This window comes from Poecilia formosa, unplaced genomic scaffold, assembly GCF_000485575.1.
Source record: "Poecilia formosa unplaced genomic scaffold, Poecilia_formosa-5.1.2 Scaffold170, whole genome shotgun sequence".
Taxonomy (NCBI): Eukaryota; Metazoa; Chordata; class Actinopteri; order Cyprinodontiformes; family Poeciliidae; genus Poecilia; species Poecilia formosa.
Window position 1 is genome coordinate 533384 of NW_006800109.1, and position 23171 is coordinate 556554.

At 39.5% G+C, this 23171-nt stretch overlaps 2 protein-coding genes and 1 long non-coding RNA gene across 3 annotated transcripts in view; 1 reads left to right on the forward strand and 2 right to left on the reverse strand.

Moving 5' to 3' along the window:
- Positions 1-2506, forward strand: part of LOC107837725 (uncharacterized) — a 56121-nt gene extending 53615 nt beyond the window's left edge. The window contains exon 3 of the long non-coding RNA XR_001663768.1: positions 2468-2506. This is a non-coding gene — a long non-coding RNA (uncharacterized LOC107837725). The remainder of the gene's footprint in view (positions 1-2467) is intronic.
- A 602-nt stretch (positions 2507-3108) lies between these two features.
- On the reverse strand, positions 3109-6981 carry cbx2 (chromobox homolog 2 (Drosophila Pc class)). The gene is made up of 5 exons (XM_007564996.2): positions 6846-6981; positions 6687-6730; positions 5564-5629; positions 4671-4740; positions 3109-4592 (listed from the first exon to the last, which is right to left on the reverse strand). The coding sequence occupies exons 1-5, from the start codon at positions 6915-6917 to the stop codon at positions 3264-3266; spliced, it is 1581 nt and encodes a 526-aa protein (XP_007565058.1). The 5' UTR covers positions 6918-6981; the 3' UTR covers positions 3109-3263.
- Positions 6982-8960: 1979 nt separating this feature from the next.
- LOC103146901 (ectonucleotide pyrophosphatase/phosphodiesterase family member 7) lies at positions 8961-14715 on the reverse strand. The gene is made up of 6 exons (XM_007564998.2): positions 14338-14715; positions 13475-13620; positions 12204-12833; positions 10444-10687; positions 9830-9953; positions 8961-9319 (listed from the first exon to the last, which is right to left on the reverse strand). Exons 1-6 carry the CDS (start codon positions 14570-14572, stop codon positions 9271-9273), a joined length of 1428 nt encoding a protein of 475 aa, XP_007565060.1. The 5' UTR covers positions 14573-14715; the 3' UTR covers positions 8961-9270.
- Positions 14716-23171: the final 8456 nt, after the last annotated feature.

Below are 23171 nucleotides of genomic sequence, written 5' to 3' on the forward strand. Positions count from 1 at the left end.
TTACACTGTTCTCAGTGAAATTATTTTATCTTATTTTGTAGGGAAGCACTACATATAGACTACAGTGTAACATCTAAATTGTGTATAAAAACTTTTTTCTGTCTGTAGCATCAAGTGTAAGGGCGCCATCTAGTGGCGGTTTAATGAACAATTAAATATTGGATTTATATGAAGCTGACTGATGAACTTACCTTTATCAGTTTTTACACTTTTTGAAGTTGAATTAGTGAAATTCTTGTCTACACTGTAAAAAGTCCCCTTTCAAAAACAAGAAAAAAAAGTACAAAAATAGGGTATAATTTTCTTAAAATAAGAATAATTAAAATAATTAAAAATTATTATAAGTAATATTTTCTTAATATCAAGCTTTTATATCTTACTGAGATAATTAAGTACAAAAACACTTAAAATAAGAAAAATATTCTAGCATAAACCCCTCTTGGTGAGAAAAAATATCTTGTCAGAAAGAAAACAAGAAAAATCTCCTTAATTTAAGATATTTAATCTTACTAAGATTTCCGTTTTTGCAGTGTACTCTTAGCAACAATAAGATTTTGTTTACTATTTCTTCATAAATTGAAGAAAAGTTCAGATTTTCAGTAAATGTTGATGGATATTTACTCAAATACATAAAGCAAAAACCGTGCTCATTAAAGATGAATACTTTATTCATCAGTAAAAAGTCTCCATGTACATCAATGCAGCCACCTGGTCACATAAAAGTTTAGATTACTTTTATTTATTCATTATTATTTCTTGATTACAGCTAAAGAAAACATGGCATTTAATATCAAAACAATAAAAAATAATCCAAATATGGATCTCATAAAAAATGGTTAAACGTTTTGAAATGTTACTTTTAATCTGACAAATGAGCCTCATCAGATATTCATATTTATTCAATATTACTGTAGTTTTTGGCAGACACTTGAAAAGATGCTTTCAGGGCATTTCTATATGGAGCCAATTAATTCCACATTGATCGGAATATATAAATATGTATTTGGATATATATGGATACACACACACACACACCCTCATACACACACACACACACACACACACACACACACACACACACACACACAGGTTTCTATTCTGGAATATGGCTTCTAGAAAAATCTTTCTTCCTTTCTAGGAAGAAGTGCAATAATCTCCAGGCAGGAAGAGGCATTCTCTCTCAAACTGCTAAAAAAAACCCCAAAAAAAAACATTTAATTGAAGAAAATAATCTCCTTGTGAATGAAAACAAACAAACACTGAGGTCATTTGTTCTGTTTATTAGTCAAGTTTCACAAGGCTTGATGGTAAAATAAATAGGTCACAAACAGAAAACGAACCCCATCTAGATGGACATGTGGCAGTTCATGGCTTAATGTTAATATCTGTAAAAAAGTAGATGCCAGAAAAGTAAAAAAGCGAGTTGCGTCAGCCTCCCAGCTGGTGGAATAACATCATAGCTTTGCTCTAAATGAAAGAATAAAGCAGAACTAAACCATTCAAATGCTTTCAATCAGGCGTGCAACATTTGTTTCTCCCAGCAGGACCCGCCTCCCTCATGTCACCGGAGTACAAATAAGAAAATCAAACAGGTTTCGGCTCCATGCAATGCTCTGGGGTCCTCCCTGCATTCAGCTACCTGAAACCGCAGCTATCTTTAGGGTAAAAGAACGGCTCAGTCTGCAGGCGAGTTGAGTCGCTGCTTTGTTGCTGAACTCCTCCCCCGGGAGCAGAAAGCGGCGCACATGGCTGCCGTTTCTTTCCCTTTACATCAGATAAAGACCCTAAAGACCCAGATTCTGTTTTCCTCCCTCTGGCCTGAAACACCTGCATCAGGGTGGAATAAAACTAGAATCGCTTTAGAACTAGAGATGCACCGAAAACAAAGTAAATTTCCACCAAAAATTTTCTAGAAAAATAAGAAAATTTCTGAGTTTGAAACGTCAAACATTTTCTAAAAAAAAATCGAATATTTAGATTAATCTAAAAAGTTGGACTTCTTAACTTTTGAAACTAATACAACCTAATCAGTTGTATCAAAATTAGTGTATTTCGCAAAACTGCAATGGAAACACTTTTTTTTACATCACACACTGTGATCAACCGGATGTTACTACTGAAGGAAAAGAGGTGGAAGACGACAGGAAGTAGCAGGATGATGGCAATGACGTATCATGTGAACGAACTTATTCACACAAAGTGTGTTTTTTCAACATTAGCAGAATATTTTTGTAATGGAAACGCAGCTGGTTACCGTACAGGTCATCTTATACTGCTGTCTTAAACTGGTTTTATAAACATTTGAAAAACATGCATTTTTTTCTCAAATTAAAATTTCAACATGTTTTTCTGCTCATTATCCCGTCTGCATGTTAAAACTCTGCAGAAAAGGACAGAGGTGCAGACGTCCTCCAGTCAGAGACTCTGTGAACACAGATACTGTATCTGACTTCCTGCATGTTAACAGAACCTGTGGTGATGCTGCAAACGGTTCAGCCCAGCCCAGTCAGAGCTCTGCTGAGGCAACAGTGATGGATTACCCCAGAGCTGAAGATACGTCTGACTCTGCAGACATAAAAACGGATAAGTTACAAAACACTTACATTTAAGAATTGATGCCTCAGGAAAGATGGATTTGAAATAATGAAAATAATCTCACTCCTGTTTATGACCACTGCTAATTATTTCTGATTGAAACATTCTGATCACATTTATAATAAAAGTGAACTAAATGAGCTAAATAGTTAATTTGCTAACTAAATATTTGGTTCAGCTAAACACTGAGCTAATATTTTACTAATATCTCAAAGCTAAATATTTAGCTTGATGTACTGGTATATCACAATAATCCAGTTTCTGAGTTTCTTTGTGCTGGTCAGAGTTTTATAATTGGACTCTAACATTTTGGCTCAGCCTTGTTCTGATTGGCTAAATCTACCCGAAACTTGATACCAATTCAAATACTGCTAATAACCTCTGAATTTAACCTTAAAATGAAACTAAAGCGAACCGTCCCTTTAAGGCTGGGACTAATGATCACATGACCCTGTAGCTGAATACGACCAGCAGGTTGTTTCTCTCTTGTAACACAACAAACGAGGACAAACGTTTATTTCTCTGTGTCCAAAATGCACTTTAATACATATGACAAAATAAATAATTACAATCAATAACTGACTCTATTATTATTGTTTTTATCTAAAATATGTCTCGACTACTATGAGAGGAACTAGTGAACCCTGCAGACCCGCCCAGGTCGACTGTCAGTAGTTGCGAATGCTGAAGAAGCCCACGCTGGTTGGCGACTCTTTCACCGTGACGGTGACCAGGTTCGCCGTGACGTCGGTCACAAACACGTGTTCGATCAGGCTGCGCGTGGGCTTCCAGTCCTGGTTCTGGCCCGCCACTGGGTGACCCTGTCCAGCGTACGAAGAGTCGTGGTCCGAGTCCGAGCTGCTCTCCTCTTCGCCAGTGCTCATGTCGGTCATTTTGGCTTTCTTGCTGCCTTTAGTGGCCGTTCTTGCCGGCGGGTTCTGGATCTCGGAGCAGGACTTGTCCAACCGGCCTTGGACCTTCTGGAATTCCTTCATCTCTCTCAGCTTGTCTCCACCAGCCTGCGGTTTCCTGGCAGGCGGTCTTCCAGAGGAAACAGGACTTTTATTGGCGTTTGCCTCCAGATTTTGGGCCACTGTGGGTTTTCTCGCAGGGATGACTGGACTTCTCAGACCCGATGCCGCGGTGGTGCCGCTTCCAGGAGCGTCGCCGCTTTGGGACTGCTTGCTCTGAAGGTTGAGGGGCTGATGGCCTTGACTGGAGGAGGTGTTCTTAGAAGACTGGGAAGTCCCTGCTTTAGTACCGGCTACCCGCTGCATTGCGGACCCGGTGGACTGGGGCTTCTTTGGGCCACTGGGTGGGCTCAGAGTGTGCTGAGTGGTTCCTTGAACTGGATGTTTGGTGGTATTCACGTTCAGAGCAGCTACTCCTTTGGATTTACAAGCAGCTGTTTTCAGATCCAGACTTCCTCCGCTGTTCCCAATGGACAGCTTCCCCTCGGTTGCATTTCTGCTCTGGTTGGATTTGCTCAAGGCCAGAGACGCGGTTTGGACTGAAGATCTCCCAGATCCAGGTGAGCTGATGGCGGGTTTGACCGCCCCGCCCTGGGTCAGCGGGCTCCTGTACGGACCAGCTGCCGCATCTTTGGCTGAGCTGCGGTGGAAACCCATGAAGGTGAAGCTCGCCGGATGAACCGGCTTCTTGATCGCCCCTGGAAGATCTGTCTCTTTGGCGGTCTTCAGGACTTTGCGCGGACCCTTGTTCTGCTGGAACTCCTTCGCCTCGGGAGGGAGGGGCTTCCTGTTTCGCTTCCTCGGCGGCTCCTGCTTCGCCATGACGATCTGCGCCTTCTTCTGAGGGACGGGATGCAGCTCCCGTGGCCTGACGGTCGGGCTCGCCTGTTTGGCGCGGCTGTCATCGCCCTCATCTTCATCTTCTGATGATGAAGACGAAGAGGAGCAGGAGGATGAGGAGTCAGAGGACGAGGAGGATGAAGCGGATGAGGAGGTGCTTGACTTTTGGGGTTCCGGTATATTCTCCTACAATTTTAAGAGGAATTGTTTAGCGGTCCATTGTTGGTCCAGAAAGTAGACGGTTCTGCAGTGGTCGGTACTTACTATGATCTTTCTGGGTCGTCCTCTGGGTCGTTTGCGTCTTTTAAGCATCAGAAGCTCTTTTTCTTGTTCTCTGATGGGAAAAACATTTTGCATTGAGAGGTTAAAACAAGCAGCAAGTGACGCTACCTTTGGTAACTTCTGACTCCTGTGCATTCTGGCAAAGTTTATTAATGGACAAATTAACTTCTTGATTAAAACTTTGCAGTCTGCTATGAGATCATCTACTACTGCGGCAAACTGGTTCAGGAACCTTTCTGTGTCATTAAATCGGGACAAAATTCACATGCGTGGATCCTCAAGGCCGTGCCCTTGGGCAACTTTAATTCAATATCCATATACACTACACCGGAATATTAGGGCCAGGTTATTTCTTACATGAAAATAGCCATAAAACGAGATAAAGTTGCATGACAGTGGTAATTTTATGAGAACTCCTAAACAAAATAATCAAAAATTAAAATGGCAAATGTTGAGCATCTTATGAAGGTATATTTGGGAATCTATTTAACAAATAAGGAAATGCTTTCCTTTAGTTACAACTACATAAAATTATCATTTTAGCATCCACTTTGAAGAAAGAACCAAGCTGAGATGCATTTTATTCTATTAAAATGACTAAAGTCTTGGAATATTCCAACTTTTTTCCCTCATAATTTAAAAATATATCTTGTATTCTGACTCGAGTACAAAAAAAGCAGCAATAAAGTTTTTTTTTTTTGCTCCCAAAGATTCTCAACTGGACTAGTCTACTTTTTAAACTACATTTAAGATTTTCTTTCATTTTTTCTTGTAATAATAATTGACTTTTGTTATTCTGTGATGTTGCTAAATGTATTAAATCAACCAATGAGTGAAAACACCACAAACTGCACAGGAAACCCAGGGATACCCACTTCTTATTGAAAGCCGCCAACAGTCTCGGGTCCAGAATGTTTTCCTGCGGCTCCCAGCTGTTGTGTCTGAAATAAATAGAAAATCACATCCAACGATTAAAGAGTCATTTTCTCAGAGGGAAATATAAGGAAAGTTGGTTTTAAAGCCAAACTAAATAATTAACAACAAAAATGTTGCTGAAATGAGTGGCTGTCTTGTTTATGTCTGGATAAACAAGAAAGAGTTTTAAATATGATCCAGTTTTGATATATTTGAAGACAAAAAATGTTGGCAGTTCTTGGCTTTAGTGAATTTAGAGAAACTAAATGAGATGTTTTTTTTATTTACATATTAGATTAAGTGGAAATAGGCCAATTTAAATCTCTAACTGCACTTTTCTTTGGTGCATCAATTTTTAAAGCACCTGCAGGCTCCCTCCCTGATCCCCACTGCTTTTCTGAACCTTATTATACATTAAACAACTTGATTATAGTGCTGGAAAAATAAAAAAAAATGCAAAACAGGATTGATCTGATCTGTAATAAGCTTTCTCTTCATCAGTGGAAGTGAACAGCCTATTCTGATCAGCAGTGAGGAAAATAATCCACCCCCACCCTCTGCCAACACACACAAAGGATGTGGTTCCAACAGAAAACCTTGGAGCTGGCAGGCAACAGTGTGAACTGATGGAGGATTGCAGGGATGGAGCAGCGACATGGATAAAACCTCACATTTTCTGTCAAAAACTAATATAAAGATTAATAAAGTAGGATTACTTGTTGTTTTTTCCAAACTATTGCAAATTTGGATTATTTATGTGCAGAAAACTTATTAAAAATGCAGCCAAGTTAATATTTTTAACCGTCTGAATGAGCTGAAATCCAACTACAAAATGAGTTTAATGATGCAGGGACAAATTTGCACCAAGTTTCAAAGAAAATTCTGGATTTCTGAACAAAAGAAGCAACTATAGAGGTTCCAGATAAAGGTAGAAACAGTTCCCAGGAGCAAAACACAAGTCTGGGGTGTTCTTCTGGTTCTGGACCGAATGAAAAGAGCAAGGGTTCGGTTCTGGAGGAAAGCAGCAGGCTCCCATCAGACACGTTGTTGTTGTTTTCATTGTTCGGGCAGAGCAGCACTTACTTGGATGACCATCCCCTCCACTTCACCAGAAACTCCAACTTTCCCTGAAACAAGAGCGCAGAAAAACGGCAACAGCGGCGGTTTGGTTAGTGAGAAACCGCCGGAGGAAGGACGGAAAACCGCGGAATGAGGAGGAAAAAGTAATTTCTGAAGCCCCACCTTTCTGAGCCGTTTGTTCAAAATGCACTCGGCATCAAAAACCTGCTCTCCCACGGCGCTCAGCTCCTCCATGATTGCCTTCACCCCGAAAACGGAGGCTTCCTCAGCAGCCAATCAGAGCGGCGATGGGACAGCACCGGATGTTTGCAGAAAGGCCTTCAAATTAAAAGCGCTGGTCGCTTTTAATTTGACTAAAATTATTTGACTATTTTTTTAGTCAGATTTAATTTTAATCTGACTAATCTGACTATTTTTTATCGGCAAATAGAGCAGAAGAATTTAAAAGATGCGGGTAGATCTATTATTGCAAGTAACGAAATCTGGCACAAAAAACGTGAAGTGAAGATGAGGATGAAATTAATTTATACAAAAAACAACATTAATAAAACAAAGTCAAACAAAAGAAAAGAAGCTGAAACAATAGTTTAGATAGTTTTCCATAAACTACTTAATTGGGAAAACATAGATAAATATGTGTGTGTTTAGAAACATTGTTGAACTAAGCATATAAATCTGAAAAAATTGCAGACTGAATATTGGTAACTGAAGGAAATAAATAAATAAATAAATAAATAAATAAATAAATAAATAAATGTCCACAAGAAACAGAACGCAGTCACTAATATTTTGACACAGATGATATTTTGCCAACCTTGTAGCCTCGGCTGTGTGTGATCAGGTGTTTGTCTATTAGTTACAAAGAGCTATATTAGTGTAAAACGTTACTGAGCAGATCTTCAGTTCAGTTGCAGTTGTCTTGTCTTGACGATGGTTTACTCCTAAGGAATTTCAGGAATTTCAGAAATTTCAGACTGTGAGGAACTTGCTGCTGAGAGGTTAGTAACTAGAATAACTTCAAAGTGAGAAGTTGAGCTGCACAGAAGATTGTTTCAGGATGTTCAAGACGCTCCAAAAAGCTCAAAAGTTTCTAACAGTTCATAGTGAAGAAAACATTTCAGTGGCAAATAAACAGAAACTCTGCAGGAAGAAGTGGAATCTGCTGCAGAATGGATCAGATACATCTTTTAGCTGATTGTCTGAGACATCTGGAAAATCATTTATCCATAAGACATGGGGGGGCATGTGTGCCACCACCAACTGTGACGCATCCTAATTTAACCCGTATGTGGGTTTATTGTGCCACTAGTAGTTAGAGCATGGCAGAGAAATTCTGTTACTTTACTTCTGATTTGTTCTTTTTAAACTTTAAACTTTTTTGGTTGAGTTCTTACATGTTTAGACATCTTTTTTGAGTTATGATGCGTAACCATGGTAGCGAGGCTTTGTTTTTACAACTGGGTGCAGCTGACTGGCGTCTCAAAAGCTCAAATAATACCTGAATTGGAGCCTTAAATCCCAGAGGAGTTGAAAAGGAGGCTTCATGGATAAAGGCCAGGTCAAAATAACAGAAAGAAAAACAGCTTTTCCAGTCATCATAAGAATGATACAGATATTAAATAAGGAGCAGCAAAAGCCAATGAGGTGGATTAGCAGAGCTTTCCAACAACTGATGGTTTCATCCAGGGCGTGCTGCTGTGAAATATCATCTCTGCTGTCTGGAAATTGAGCCGTTAGCATGTTGTGACATACAGCAAGTCTTCAGTCAGAAGCCTCTTCAGCTTTGTTGCAAGATGGACTGCTACTGGAGGTCCTTCTTTCCCACAGCATAATTATCCTCGGTGAGTTTGGAGGATGTGAGTTACAACAAAATAGAATTTCCCTTTGAGATATATAGTGTTTTTGAAATAAATCTGAGTGGTTGAACCCAAAAATCAACAAACTTTATGAATGAAAAACATTAATTTAGCTTTATATTTGATTTTAAAGTTTAAATTAAATATCCCTGCATTAATAACAGTGTTAAATATGTAAAACATCAAACTTATCAAATATGTGCACAAACATTTAGAGTTGGCTAATATAATATCTACAGGTGACATAAATTAGGGTAACGAGTTTGGAGAAGTTTATGGATTTTTTTGTGAAACTTCTTTAATTTTGAAAGTGTTAATAGGAAGTGCTATCCTTCTTGATGCATCTTGACTGGTGAAAACGGAGACAGGCGGGTAAATAAGAACGTGATTGTGGAAATATGACACAAGGCAGCTACCGTAGTCTCATTGATATAAATATTGTTTATTCTCTCCAAATAAATATAATCCTTGTTAGTTTATGCAGCAGAAACATCAGATTTTTTTTCTTTTGGACCAAAACTGATATTTAATTACAATTTTATTTCACAGCATGAAACTCAGAATTTGTTATCTGTCATGGTAAAGTGCTACATTATTATCCAAAATAAAAATGCATAACACAGTAAATTTAAGCTCATTTGTGCAGGATATGGGATGATGGACAAATTTACCTTTGGTAGATATTTCTCTATACAAGATGATGGGGGAAATACGTTTTCTTTGTGTTATGATCACAGTGAAGTTTGTTTTGACTTCTCTTCTTCTGGCGAACTGTCCGACCTGTAACAGAGATGCAGAGCGATAAAAACAATCCTAATTTTACAAAAATATAATCTGATTGGGTAACACTTTATTTGAAGGGGGGTGAATAAGACTGTCATGACACTTTCATAAACATGACATAACACCTGTCTTGAACATGAATAAGCCTTCATGAATATTTATGACTGTTGTCATAAAGCTTCTTTGTTATGACAACTTGACATTAACCAAGAAATCATTACTGTTTAAACTTTACCTTTAATAACATAAAGTTACCTAATTTTTAAAGTGCAATCATTAATACTTTTATAACAAATTTATATCAGTAATGATTTCTTGGTTAATGTCAAGTCATAACAAAGACATTTTGAATAATGTCAACTTTGTATTAAAAGTGTCATAATTTACCGAATGACGCTTTATGACAACAGCCATAAATATTCATGAAGGCTTATTCATGTTCATGACAGGTGTTTAGTCTTATTCACCCCCTTCAAATAAAGTGTTACCTCTGACGGTTTTCCTTACTTTTTATTCTGTCGTTTGCTCTTGATGATTTTCCGTGTCGTTAATACAGTGAAAACTATGATAAGAAATCCAGCGACTGCAGCCAGTCCAATAAAACCGTTTTTCCAGAAGTTCCGAGTTTCACCTGAAAGAAGAAGAAAAAACATTTTTATACTGAATTAAGGGCTTTTTCTGCATTATTTCTAAAGTTTCTTCAGACACTTTGATATTAGGGCATTTTAAAATAGCGTCTTTTACAGAGAATGATTCATTCTTTACCGACTTTACTCATATTGTTTAACATAAATAATAATCATTACGTTTACTCTCTCTCATTTATTCCAATAATGTTTGGGAAAAAGTTATTTAAGGATTAAATTTATTACACCATATTTTAAAATTTACTGGAGTAATATTATTTATTATTAATACTTTGTAGTGAAAAACAGATTGCATTTTATAATATTTTTAAAAATGTATTTCTTTTTTATATTTTTTCTCTTCTTCCCTCCATCTATCTGAGATCCCTCTATCGCCCCCTGGCGGCTTGTCCTTTGATTGCCCTGAAAGTTGAGTCCCAAAGTTAACTAATGAAGAAAAATAAAATATTTCCACACCTGAAAAGTGAAGCATACCTTCAGGTTGAGTCGTCTGTTTGCTGGTCACCAGCATGTGCTGAGTGACGCTCAGCTGGCCGTCGTTGACCTCGGGCTGGATGCCCAGAATGTGGCACATCAGCGGGTAGATGTTGACTGTCTCGAAGGGCCCCACCTCCAGGTTCTGGTGGAAGGCTGGACCCACGGCCCTGAAGAAGGGCTTCATGTCCATCTCCTGGTTGTCAAAGCCGTGCTCTCCTTTGTTGAACTGAACGGGTAAATACTGCACAGACAGGAGGCGGATGATGTAACAGTCATGGCCCATTTTAGGAGGTTCAATCATAGTTTAACTTTCATTAAGAAAGTCATTTTAATAAGGACTTCCCAGCCTGGCCTGCTTCCAGCAGAGGGAGGTATTGGCTAAGAAAACGACTTGGTTTCATGCTGTGACGCCTTTTCTGCCTCTCAACTCATGACCCTGTTTAATAACAGATTATTTTCATCTATCTTCTATTTTTAACATCAAACACATAATAATTAATTGTGTTATATTAGGGCTATACGTCATAAAAAATAGGTAGAACAGCCAGTTGTCTAAGTAATTGCATAACAGTTTTGATGTGCTTATCTTTCTGTGGGATCAACTCAAATCGGCTGGGAGCCATGAAGGAGAGAACAAAGAGTCGGCTAATGTCCTGATCGCTGCCGCTCGCATCCCGAGACGTCAGATAACCCACTTCCACAGACTCTTCTGTTTCTTCAAACATCCTCAGCCCTTTCTGCTCCTTCAGCCCCGATGTGGCGCTTCACAGTTTGGACCGACAGCATTCAGCTGAGTTGAGTGCAGAGCCAAATGAAAATGCTAATTTTGAATTTCGAGGGATGAAAAGCTTCGCAGAGCATTCGAGAGCTCTGCGTGTCATCAGCCAGGCCTGGATTATCCGTGCAAATGCATTTGATTAAAACTGTAATGTGCCAAGATTAAAATTTCACTCCTGTTTCTGATTGAAAAGAGCTCAGTTTCACAACTTCCAGAGAGCAAATTCTGGGGCTAATTTAATTACGCCGGAGGTCAAGACAGGAGGATGTTCCTGGAGTGAACATGATGGTGCTCCTATCACTTATAGGCCATAAATGTGTGTCTAAATCAATCTGATCATAATCACAACTTTACTGGCAGCTGTTAATATATTAACAGGGCTGTTATTGAGATGCTAGCAGGTTAAAATGGGGCATCCTGGATTTGGCACAAATGGCAATTTATTTTACCCTTTAAAGGGTAAATCAATAGGACTTGCTGTGGGCAGAGAACTGTCATAGAAGCTGTCACTTCAGCTTTAAACTGTCCTTCATGTTGCACGTCAGGCCGGATAGAAGCTGAAACATGAGAGCTGGGTTTTTACTGCTGCAGGTTCAGGTGAGGTTCAGTAAATTGGGAAATCATCTCACACAGAGTGATACTCTTAGAACATTTCACTCTTTCTGTTGGTTTTGATAGTAGTTGCCCAAAATTACATCAGACCAGAAAACAAATATTTTTATGCAGAAATGTGGACCGACTGAAAAGTTTGTCTCTGTTCTGCAGAGCCTCTGAGCTCTGTCTGGGCTCTTTTTGCATGAATTATTGCATCAATGTGGCATGGCATGGAGAAGACTGCTTCCTGATCAGGGGTTCAGGAAGCCCAGAATGAGTAGGGTGTTTACAGGCCTCATAGTCCAGTAGACTTGGTTCAATTGGGAACCAAAGATGGAATATTTGTTACATTTTCAGTTGATTATAACAGCAGAACCATACGCACCCCATTGAGGACGAATCCGGGGTCGGTCCATAAAACGATGGGCAGGATGCGGTCGTTGTTTGAGAAGTGAAGGTGCTCCGGCATCTCCTCCTTCTTGTACACGTGCAGGTTTGGGTGTGCCCCCTTCAGGGCGGTGTAAATGGTCTCCAGCTTTCCGGGCTTGGGCAGCAGCATCCCAGAAGGGCCGTAGTCCAGCAGCTGGAAGGACACGTCGCTGAAGGAAAAGCCCGGGATCTTGGACAGGACGATTTCTTCCACATCTGGACCACGAAAGATGGTGGTCATGCCGTGGTCGGCGGTCATGATGATGTTCAGCTGTTTGGTCAGCCCGTGTTTTTCTGCTGAGTTTCGGATGTAGCCCACGGCTCTGTCCACTTGCTTCACCATCTCTCTGCGTTCCGGTGAGTCAGGCCCGTATTTATGGCCCGTCACGTCTGGTTCGCCGAAGTACAAAGACACAAAGTCCAGATCCTGATCTCTGAACCAGCTCATCACCTTGTCCGTATTCTCATACCAGGAGGTCTCGTTACTGTAGTTGTAGAAGTTGGGCTCCACTTCGCGCACCGTAGCAAACTCTCCCTGGTAGCTGGAAGCTGTGCCGGGAAAGTGAAGAGAGCCCGCTTTCAGGCCCTGCAAGGTAAAACACAAAGAGTGCATATGACATGTCTGATGGAAAAGTTGAGAGGTAGGTACAGATTACATCAGCTCATAAAGTTGGTTCTAAAGGCCCATCCCAGTCATCCCAGTCTCAATCTGAACTTTTACAGGAGATGTATTATGAAAATTCAGTTTTTGTACTTCAATTTTGGTCTTAATGCTTCTAAAATCAAATCAAGTGCTTAAAAAACCTACCCAACCATTTTCTAACAGTAAGTTCATATGTTTTTGGTGCCTTGAAAATTAGTAATTTGAAAAACTTCCTGCTTCTTAGTCACATTCTATGGTAACTGTGCCGTTGCCTATCAACACCAACCAAGCCCAGCCTCGAAATGGCTCTTTTTCCAGACACCAAAAAACATAAACTTATTGCCAAAAAATAGTCATCTCTGTGTTTCTGTGTGTTAGGTGCATTTTTGGAAGCAGTAGAAACCCAAATGGAAGTATGAAAATGTGCAAAAGATGAATTTTGCATAAAAACTGCCTCTGGTGGGTCAGGAAATCCAACCTGTATCTGTATTTAAATACATTTTCCTCCACAGACAGCTGAACCTTAAGAATGTGCAGGTGAAACTGGGGGAACTTTCTGAGTTTTGTTTAATGGCGTCTCAAACCTGTCGCTGTGCTGTGATCCAGATCGGCAGCGTGCCGTTGTCCCACCACTCGTTCACAAACTGAGTCTGATAGTAGCCCTTCTTCTCACTCGTGGCGGTGTTGAACCACATGTTGTGGATCACACCGTGGTTCTCAATGTAGCGGCCTGCAGAACACAACCTTCATCAGACGACTTGCACTCGTTATTCACAGCCGCAAACGTCTGCTGGACGACGTCCTAGAGCCAAGTTTGGAGATTAATTTCTAAGAAGTTACATTTCTTGAGGAGGAGCTGCTAATTGGAGTCAAATTAACAAAGAGAGGACATCCTTTCTATCAATCAACCAAATATAAGCATCTGTCTGTAGGCCAAAATTATTGAATCAACTTGAGGGCCAAAAACAGGTTATTTTACCAACTCAACAACAAACCAAGCATGTAAACACAAAGCCCTTAGAAAGGGTTTGGGAGCTTTAGCTTATTAAAAGAAATTTAGCTTTCCACTGGAAAAAATAGAAATAAATTTAGCCAATTCTGAGCAATAAAATCAGTATTTAGATCAGTCTTTCTAGGCAAGTTTAGTAAGTTAATGAAAACTGATTAGGGTGCAGCAAAGTCAGCTTTCGCGAAAATTCAATCAAATTAAAAAATACTTATTAATCCCAAAGAGAATGTTTTTTAATTCTGTCTTTGTACTTTGCATGAGAATGAGAATGCAAAAAGTATGGCTGTTTAAAGACCAATAATTGATGGTGTTGCCAACATTTTCTACTGTAAGGTGATTTTACTTTGTAAAACTTTTGCCCTAATTACAAACAGAAAAGTCAGGTTAAAGTCAGGGGCTTCACTGGTCACAGTTGTTGCAGAAAGCGAAGTGTTTTACCTGTCAGGAGGGTGAAGTGCGTCGGACTGGTGACGGTGAGATACGGAGGAGTGACATACTGGGCCTTGACTCCATCTTTGGCCATCTGGTCCAGGTTTGGCGTGTCCACATCGCGGTCGTAGTCCCATCGGAAACCGTCGAAGGAGATGAGCAGCACCTTCTGCTTCTCTTTGGCCACCGGGACTCCGAGGACCAAACAGGCCAGGAGGACACAGAGACTCGCAGCCCGCAGCATGACGAACTCCTCGCAGATCTGGACTGACCCCGACCTTCAGCTGAGGCTTAGATTCACAGGAAGTCCCGCCTCTTTTCAGTTCTCTGAAAGCCCCAAGTTCTGAACAAAGTTTCCCCGACTTATCTTATCGTATTGATTAGATGGACTTTATCTCAGCTCCTTCAGCATTGGGCCTGATGAGGTTTATGAGGCGGTTTTATGGCTGGGACTTGTTTTCACTGTGAATCCCTCGTTCCCCCCCTCTCCTTCATTCCCAGTCGTTTGAGTGTTGAGTACTGGCAGTAAAGCAGATTAATCTCTCCAGGCATGTTGCCTGTTTCTCCTCTAACTCGGTTGTTGATGCCGCCTTTCTGCCCGTCTGTGTCTCTGCATTTCCGACAATGGGGAAACGACACTTTGATGGCTTTCACCTTGAGTTGGGATGGCGCATGATTGATCTGACATCAGGAAAATGAAGAGAATGAGAGTATATATCTCGTCATCAGGTAGCAGTGGTCCCTCGGGAAGCAAAGATCCCTAATAGACCTATTTGTTTTAATACCTCTGGATGTTGTTTGAATTCTTGAGAGGCAGCGGGACCGAAACTATTTTGGAAAATGTTTCATATCATATCAGTATTCTCAATATCACCGCATTCTTAGGTAACCTTATCAATGTCCATCGAGTTGCCGGACAAGCTAACTCTTCAAATTTGTTCTTTATTGTGTTCGTCCTTGACAGAAGTTCAAGGGAATAGTCTAATCTTTATGGAGATAAGGGATAACATTCATCAGCTTTCATTTACCTCATTCATATTCAACAGCTTTCTCATATTAACTCTATCCGCCCGTCGTCCACTGTCAGCAAGATTTGGTGAAGTGTTTTGGACTGCTGAGACCCGTGAAGGCTCAGATCTCTGCGATGAGAACTTTATCAAACACACACACTCAGAACTTGTGGGGCAAGCAAACTTTATCTGACCTGCTCAGTCCTGCGCAGGATTTCCTGCGGGATTCTCACATTTTCTCCTTCAAGAAAATGTGATTTTTCTTCTTCTTTTTTGCCTTCAGCTCTCCCTGCTGAGGAACACCTTTCCCACACAAACATCCGGTAAAAACAGCCTCAGCTGCTGCAGTTTGCGAGAGTGTGGAGTGTAGAGGCAGTGCATAAATTAGGACTCTGCGTTGCTCATACTGTTGCATATTTCAGCAAAGTGTCTAAATCTACTCTTGATTGCCTTGCAGTCAAGGAGAGGAAAGGACTGAGGCAGATGTAAAAACCTTTCTGGCTTTAGTTGCATCTATCAAGGAAATTATCACAATGCCAAGCTGGAAGGAAACCAGCAGTGACTTCAGAGAGGTAGCTGATTCTGTCCATCAATCTGATATGACAATATCAGGACTTTTTATCTGATATTGTCATAAGACAAAGTGGAAAACATTTAAAGGGGCGGTAATATGTATTTCCCAGGCACAAAATCTCATTTTACAGCATAATCATGTAACTATCAATTCTTTTAAAAACTTTGTATATATTAAACTTTACTTTGCAATTTGATGCCTTGAAATTGTGCCTCTGTCTCTTTAAGAAGCTCTGCCTCAGCATGTCTTCACAACAATGCTCCTCATTATGCCGTTTACAGCTGGTCTTAGGAGACATGGACTGAGACCTAGTTTGTAATATGAGCTCAGATTTCTCAAACACGCTTAAAAGAGTCAAAGCAAAGCATCAGGTCAAATTTAAAATAATACATATTTTTTTTGGCTGATCGTTCTTTTTTCAAGTTTAAAATGTTTTTTTTTTTTAATTGTTCATTTTTCTGTTAAGCAAATTTAATTTCAAAATGCCAATGTGTTCAGTGGAAATGCAACTATTGGTAGGAATCGCTTCAAAAACCCAAAACAGACCTCAGTTAGCAGGTCAAAGGTTAAAGTTCATAACAGGGCAGTTAGAAGAATCATTTCTTGTTAGGAAAGTTTGAAGGAGAAAGCAGAAGAAGAAATCTGTAAGAGGGCAAACACAGTTTACTGTCTCGGCCTCCGAACAGTATTTTCTATTTGATGACATAAATCTTAGAAGATTAGACCTTTCAAATGGAGATGAAAAGATGAATACGAAGGAAATATGTTTTTGTCTAATCCTGTTAAAGCCTTTTTAGTTGCTCTAGACGCAGCTCTGAAGCTGCATTTTTAGAAATAAAATGTTTGCTGTCTTTCATCTTTAATGCCTTCTGGATGCAAGGATTTACTCTAATCTTTACACAAAGGAGCTAAATGTCACCAAAATGTTTAAAATCAAGCTTTTAAAACAAACAAAAGAAAAAACTTTTTTTTCTCCAGAAGTAAAGGCAGTTTAAATAAACCACATTTGAAAGTCTGAGGAGTCTGGTGGATGTTGTCAGGTTGCACCTCACTCTCCAATTCGCCTGAGAAACCAGCAGACTTTCCCACACGCCTAATCTTGAATCAGAATTGCTGATGAAAGACAAGTGAGATCCAAATTTAAAATACATAAACACAACCACACCTCTGCAGGATGAAAACAAATCCTCGGCTGCATCTGTATTCAGCTCACTTTGGAGTTTGAATGGAGGCTGCTCTGCTCCCCGGTGTGGCTGGAAGTAGACCATCAAGTTCATGCCAGCGTGCTGTGATCGATGCGTTTTGAATTGTGTGCAAACAAACTTTTAATGCATGAATGGCTTTTTATCAGATTATGTGCATGCAGGTCCAAGTGTAAACCTCCAAACCGCAGGGAAACTCGACTGGAAGTGCACGTGTAGTAAATAACCGCTACAAATGCAGCATTTTAACAGGCCTGTTCGACATACTTAATCGCCATCATGCTGTAGAAACCCACTGTGCGCTTCTACCTTGTTTGGCTGCGTGCAATGAAAAGGTGGGAAATAAAGTCAGAACCATCTGTGGGATCGTACACACAAACCGAAATATGTCGCAGAAATCAGGGAGGAAGAGCGTGTAACGGTTCGTTTAGCAGCTGACATGGTGGAGAAAACATGACATGGTTAAAGCAGGCAGAACACTGATGATGATGATAATAATAATAATAATAATAATAATAATAATAATAATAATAATAATAATAATAATAATAATAATAAATTTGCTGTCAGAATAGAGTTTTATGTTCTTCCTGTTCATACGTGGGTTCTCTCCGAGTTTTCCAGCTTCCTCCCACAGCACAAACACATGACTGTTGGGACAGTTGTTCTCTAATATTGTTTTCACAAAACTGCAACATTTGTTAAATTTTCACCTGCTGCAGTTCTCCTTTAGACTTCACTGAGTCAAACCAACCAAACCCTTTGAGAAAGCAATTTCCCTCCTCACCTGTGGTGGCGCTGCACCAAGAACCACTGAAGGAAACAACATAAAGAAGACACTGAGCATGACTTCATTTTTCACAAAAAGTAAAAAACGTAGCGGCATCAGATTTTAGCAGTTGGGGATTTTTCTTTTGTCTTTGCTAGCGTTAGCTTGTTTTGGTTGTATTTACCCAGAATGCCCTGTGCTGTAGTCCATTTCCTGCTTTTGGAGCGGTCTGGAGCATTCGAACCGCACCAAATTTCATTCAGAGACGAGAATCTTAAATTAGCGATTAACATGGTTAGCATTTCTAAAATATAGATTTTTTCTGTATGTTTATTGTAGAAAATTTACAGTTTCTAGCATTTTATTTGATAAAAAGTTAAAAACACATTTTTCTCTTGGTCTGACATTAAATCAAACTTCACCGTTTAATATAACAATTGTCCACCATATTCAGGTCTTGTTTCTTTTGTGCTGTTAAAGTAAAATCAGATCAACCATAGAACTGAATTCCATTTTTTTCTGGATTTCCATAAATCTATCATAACCCCAAAATCAAGAACTGCGTGGCAGGTGTTGATAACATATATTTAAGTCAGACGTTAGTATTACTTTTCAGTGGTGTTTAGGCTCTTAATTTAGAAACTCCTTCATGGGTTTTTGCATTATTTCCACGGATCAATGGTCTCTTGTTCCTTTTATCTGGCTGGGGTGTTAACTCACACTAATTGGTAACAACTGCTCCACCTTTAGCAAGTACAAGGACATATGGGGAGAGATGGGAAGAACAGAGGAGAAACAATTATTGTCATATTGGTTAATTAGAAGTAATTTTTCAAATGACGGCATGAAAACAATGCAATGCTGTGAAAGTAAATGAGCTTTCAGATAATGAATAAAATGTGCAGCTTCCCTCTATCAAGCTCCATCATGAAGCTGTTTTACTCCAGTAAACTTTGACTGCTCCGGGCTGCAAAAATATGAAGAAAATATATTTATTTATGAAACCGAGGTCAAAACAGGCAGCATTCAGAAATAAGAAAAGCAGGAGAAACTGGGTTGAGTTTGTGGCTCATATAAGAGGCTGGAATGTATTTTTGAAATTCTTTGCTAGTTTATAAGAAAATATTGAAGCCAAAAAAGGAGAATGAATATATGAAGATCAAATGTTTGGTTTTATTTCAGCTGCTTCCCAAACAAATTTATATGTCAGTAGGTAAGAAAGTACACCGATAAAGAAATATATGAACATAAATAATTACCAAGATAAATAAATAAATCTAGTTATATAGATAGATGATTAAGCAGGTAAATGGATAAATAAAGATAGGCAGATTAGGTAGTAGCAGCATCCTAATTAGATGATGTAAAATCTCAGTAATATTGATACCAAGTCAGTATCGGTATCAGATCAGTATTAGCGTTGTAAGATATTGAGTTTCAGATTTTTGTTATTTAATTTTTGTACGGTAACCAAGTCGTTTAGTGATTTGTAAACTAACTGCAGTATTTTAAAGTCTATTCTCTCGGTGTGATTTGCTCTGTCTTCCTGGTTTCAGTCAGAACTCCAGCAGCAGCGTTCTGGATCAGCTGCAGCTGGAGGATTTATTTTTTTAGGCAGACCTGTTGCAGTAATCAATGCGATTAAAGATAAATGCATGGATCAGTTTCTCTAGATCTTGTTGGGACATTAGTCTAATCCTGGAAATGTTCTTCAGGTGACAGAAGGTCGACTTTGTGACTGTCTTTATGTGACTCTGAATGTTTAGGTCAGATTTCAGCCTGATCTCTAGTTTCCAGCTGTAAAAAGATCCATGATTTTGATTTGGCCCAAGATGAAAATGAGTTTGACACTCCTGAATGTAAAAGGTGATGGATTCTGCTGACCCCATGTTGCCATAGGGACCGGACTCTTCTCGCCTGTTGCACATTCATACCTGCAGACATCCCAGCGTGGCTCCCGGTGTCAGCTCTGTTCCTACATACTGTAAACATGTGGTGACAACAGAGAGCCGAAGATTCCCCATCCTTTAAATAAAAACCATCCCTGTCATTCAAGTCGCTGCTGGTTTGCACGGCGAACATGAACGGCCGTGTCAGCGCTTCGTCAAACCAACGCTGACCTTGAGCGTCTGTCTGTGGCTGAACAAAGCCTCACAGTGAATACGGCTGCTGTAATGTGCGCTGACATTGATTTGATAACAGTGAGATTAACATATAGAGAGGCTGCAGTCGTTTCCATCTGAAGTGCACAGCGCAGCACACAAAACATACATTATTAAAAGTGAGCGGCAGGAAAGTGACAACAAATATTTCCATATTATAGCAAGCTTTCCTTCAACAGGCTGCAACTGTAGCATGTAATTATTATCTGTTCAGTGGAGCTCTGTCTTCAGTTTGACCTGGAGTTACTGGAAAATAATCAGACTTCTGGTCAATGATCAACTAAAACTAATGTTCATAAATGGCTGCTCTGTACTTTTACCTCCCTGCTTCTCGTTATTCTGACTCTCTAGACCAATCAGACTCACATAAATGTTTTTCTCTTTGTATGAAGAAACTTTGTTTGTTTTAGACAGAAAAATGATCTCTGACAGTGTTATGTGAGGAATCCTGATGATTCAGACTCTTAAGGTCTGATACCTGTTATTAAATAAAGCTTTCTGTGGCCATAATGGGTCACTTCACTGCACAAAACACAAAATCCTACCAAGTATTTCTGACTAGTTTTTAGTGCAAATATCTTACTACACTTGAAATAAGACAAAACTAACTTACAAGTAACTTTTTAAATATTTTTGAAAATATCCACTGGCAGATTCTTTCACCTGTAAAGTGAGAAAAATATCTAATAAGTGAAAAAATGATCCAAAAGTTAAAAAGGGGTTTTAGACGTTTAGGCTTTAATAAAAGAAAATCATCCTGTTTGCAAGTCTATAGGGCTTGAAATCAAAATAATTTATCTATTCTCATCAATAGAACCAGGGTTTGGATGACTCTTTATTTTAAAATACCTTGCTCAGTTTAGTAAAGTTTAATAAAATCTGTTTTATTTAGTAATAAAAACAGATTTAGGTGCAGGAAGCTCTGCTTTTGAGTGAAAGTCACTGGATGGATGTAGTTTGTTTACTTTAAATCTAAAGAGAAACGACAAAAGGCTTGGAGATCCTCAGAGAATCAGCTCATGGGCAAAAAATGGCCCCCGTGCCGCACTTTGGACACCCTGATACAGTGGAACCAGTGAACCAGTTACTGGATTCATAAAGTTCAAAATGCTTAACATTCACTGATTTAATCAATTTGCTGCTGTCGACATAAGTGGAGCAAGAGGCACGAATATTATTTTCAAGCTTCAGTTTGTTTTCTGTCTGCATTTTGGCCCAAAAATAATCTGCTAGCTTCATGTCAGGGAGGACGTGTCATCATCTCAGGTGAACCTGCGGGAGATTGCAGCTGAAATCACTCCATCAAGCTCTTCAGCAGACTGGTTGGTACAAACAATGAGACGATGTGATGAAATCATTGTTTTCTCGTGATTCAGACAGTTAGCTGCAGAGAAAAGCTGCAGCATTGAAACTGCGGCTGAAAGGAGAGCTTTGTAGCATCTGAGAGGACAAACATCTTCATGTTGATACATGAATGATAGATTTAAAAAGCTCTTTCTGCTAAATTTGACATCAAACCAGACTGAGGCTGATATTTGAATGTATTTTGTTTTAATCAATTTAAAAAGTTGTTTGGGGTAAAATATATGTATAGACAAATGTTTTTGTTTTTTTGTTTTTTTTTATCTTCAATGCAAAAAATGTTATATATTTTGTAGTTTTGGCTTAATTATTGTGTGTTGTTTCAGTTTGCACACTCCAATTCACGATTAATCGATTCCTAGATAAGTTTTTGTCTCTAACATGACAAGAAAGAACAACAGAAGTTATGAAGAACGCTTGAAATATTGAATCTTCATAGAAATTTGATGTATTTTCTGATAAAAGCCTTTGAAACTTATGAAATGTCTTTAATTGTTCTTAATTAGGGGTCCGAAAATTAAATGGGCTGCAGACAAAAGTAGCTGAGGCATCAAGAAACAAAGAGGCTGTCAAAGCCAGCTGCTTCAACAAGCTGCCGCACAATAAAATGCAAATTAACCCAAACATTCTTCCTTTATCTTGTACACTAAAAGCTTGTTCATTAAACAAAACAAAAAAAGAGCTGAAGTTTTCTCCAAGTAAATTAAAGACGGTGTTATGTAATGTTCAGCAGGGTTGTTTTCAGTTCAGGGTTCATGTTGGGTTTGATTCATGAAGTTTAAGGAAGGATTCTGCAGAGAAAAATGTTAAAATGTCTTCAGCTGTTCAGACAATGTAAGGCTTTATTTTCTGATTAATATTTGTACAAAGTACACAGAAAAAAATTATTAAAGGGCTAAAAAAGTGGATTTGGCACGTGTCCCTTTAAGTTTTGTATTTGAGTACTTTCTCCACCAATGTTGGTAACTTACATAAAAGTATCAGCTAATTTCCAACAAGTTTCAGGAAAGTTCACCTTGAAGTTCTGGAAAGGTTGCAGGTCAGATTGTGCTACCTGTGACTGTCCTGGTGCTTCTCCCAGACTAACTCTGATTCCTGCTCACCTTCTGGTCGGTTCTGGTAAAAATCTGCAGGAAAACTTTCTCTCATGGCTGATCACACGTCTCCGAACTTTACAACAACAACAACAACAACCCGGCTTGAAGTGTCCTTACATATTTGTGGTGGGCAGTGTTTATGTATGAGGGAATCTGACGGCTATTATTAATTTTGAACACGCTGGACCTGGCAGCATATGTGTTTGCTGTGAATCTGTGTGAGCCACAGAGAAGGTGAGAGGATGAGTAAGAAGGAGCGAAGGAGTGGAGGAGGCTCGGGCTTGTGGAGGCAGCCCGGCTGATTTGCGGCTCGGTTCCAGCGCGTGGGCCCGTTCGGGCTCGGTAACAGGTTGATGTGATAAACTCTGCAGCCGAGCCCGTCACATGTGGCACCTCCTCTTCCTCCTCCTCTTCCTCCTCCTCGTTCTCGTTGGCCTGGTGTCTCACTGTGGCGCTGTGGGGCTCCGGTGCGCTGGCATTACACTTTCACACGGCAGTAATTGATTTCTTTAATTTGCTTCAAGAGAAACTGTTGTCAGCCAACCAAGCAGCCATTTTTCAGGCCACTTTAATTAAATGCCAGGTCTTTAGGTGCGATATGAAATTCGTTTGGCTGCTCTGATCTTCCACTCCGAGGACAATTCATTAACAGTTTCGCTCAGCCTTT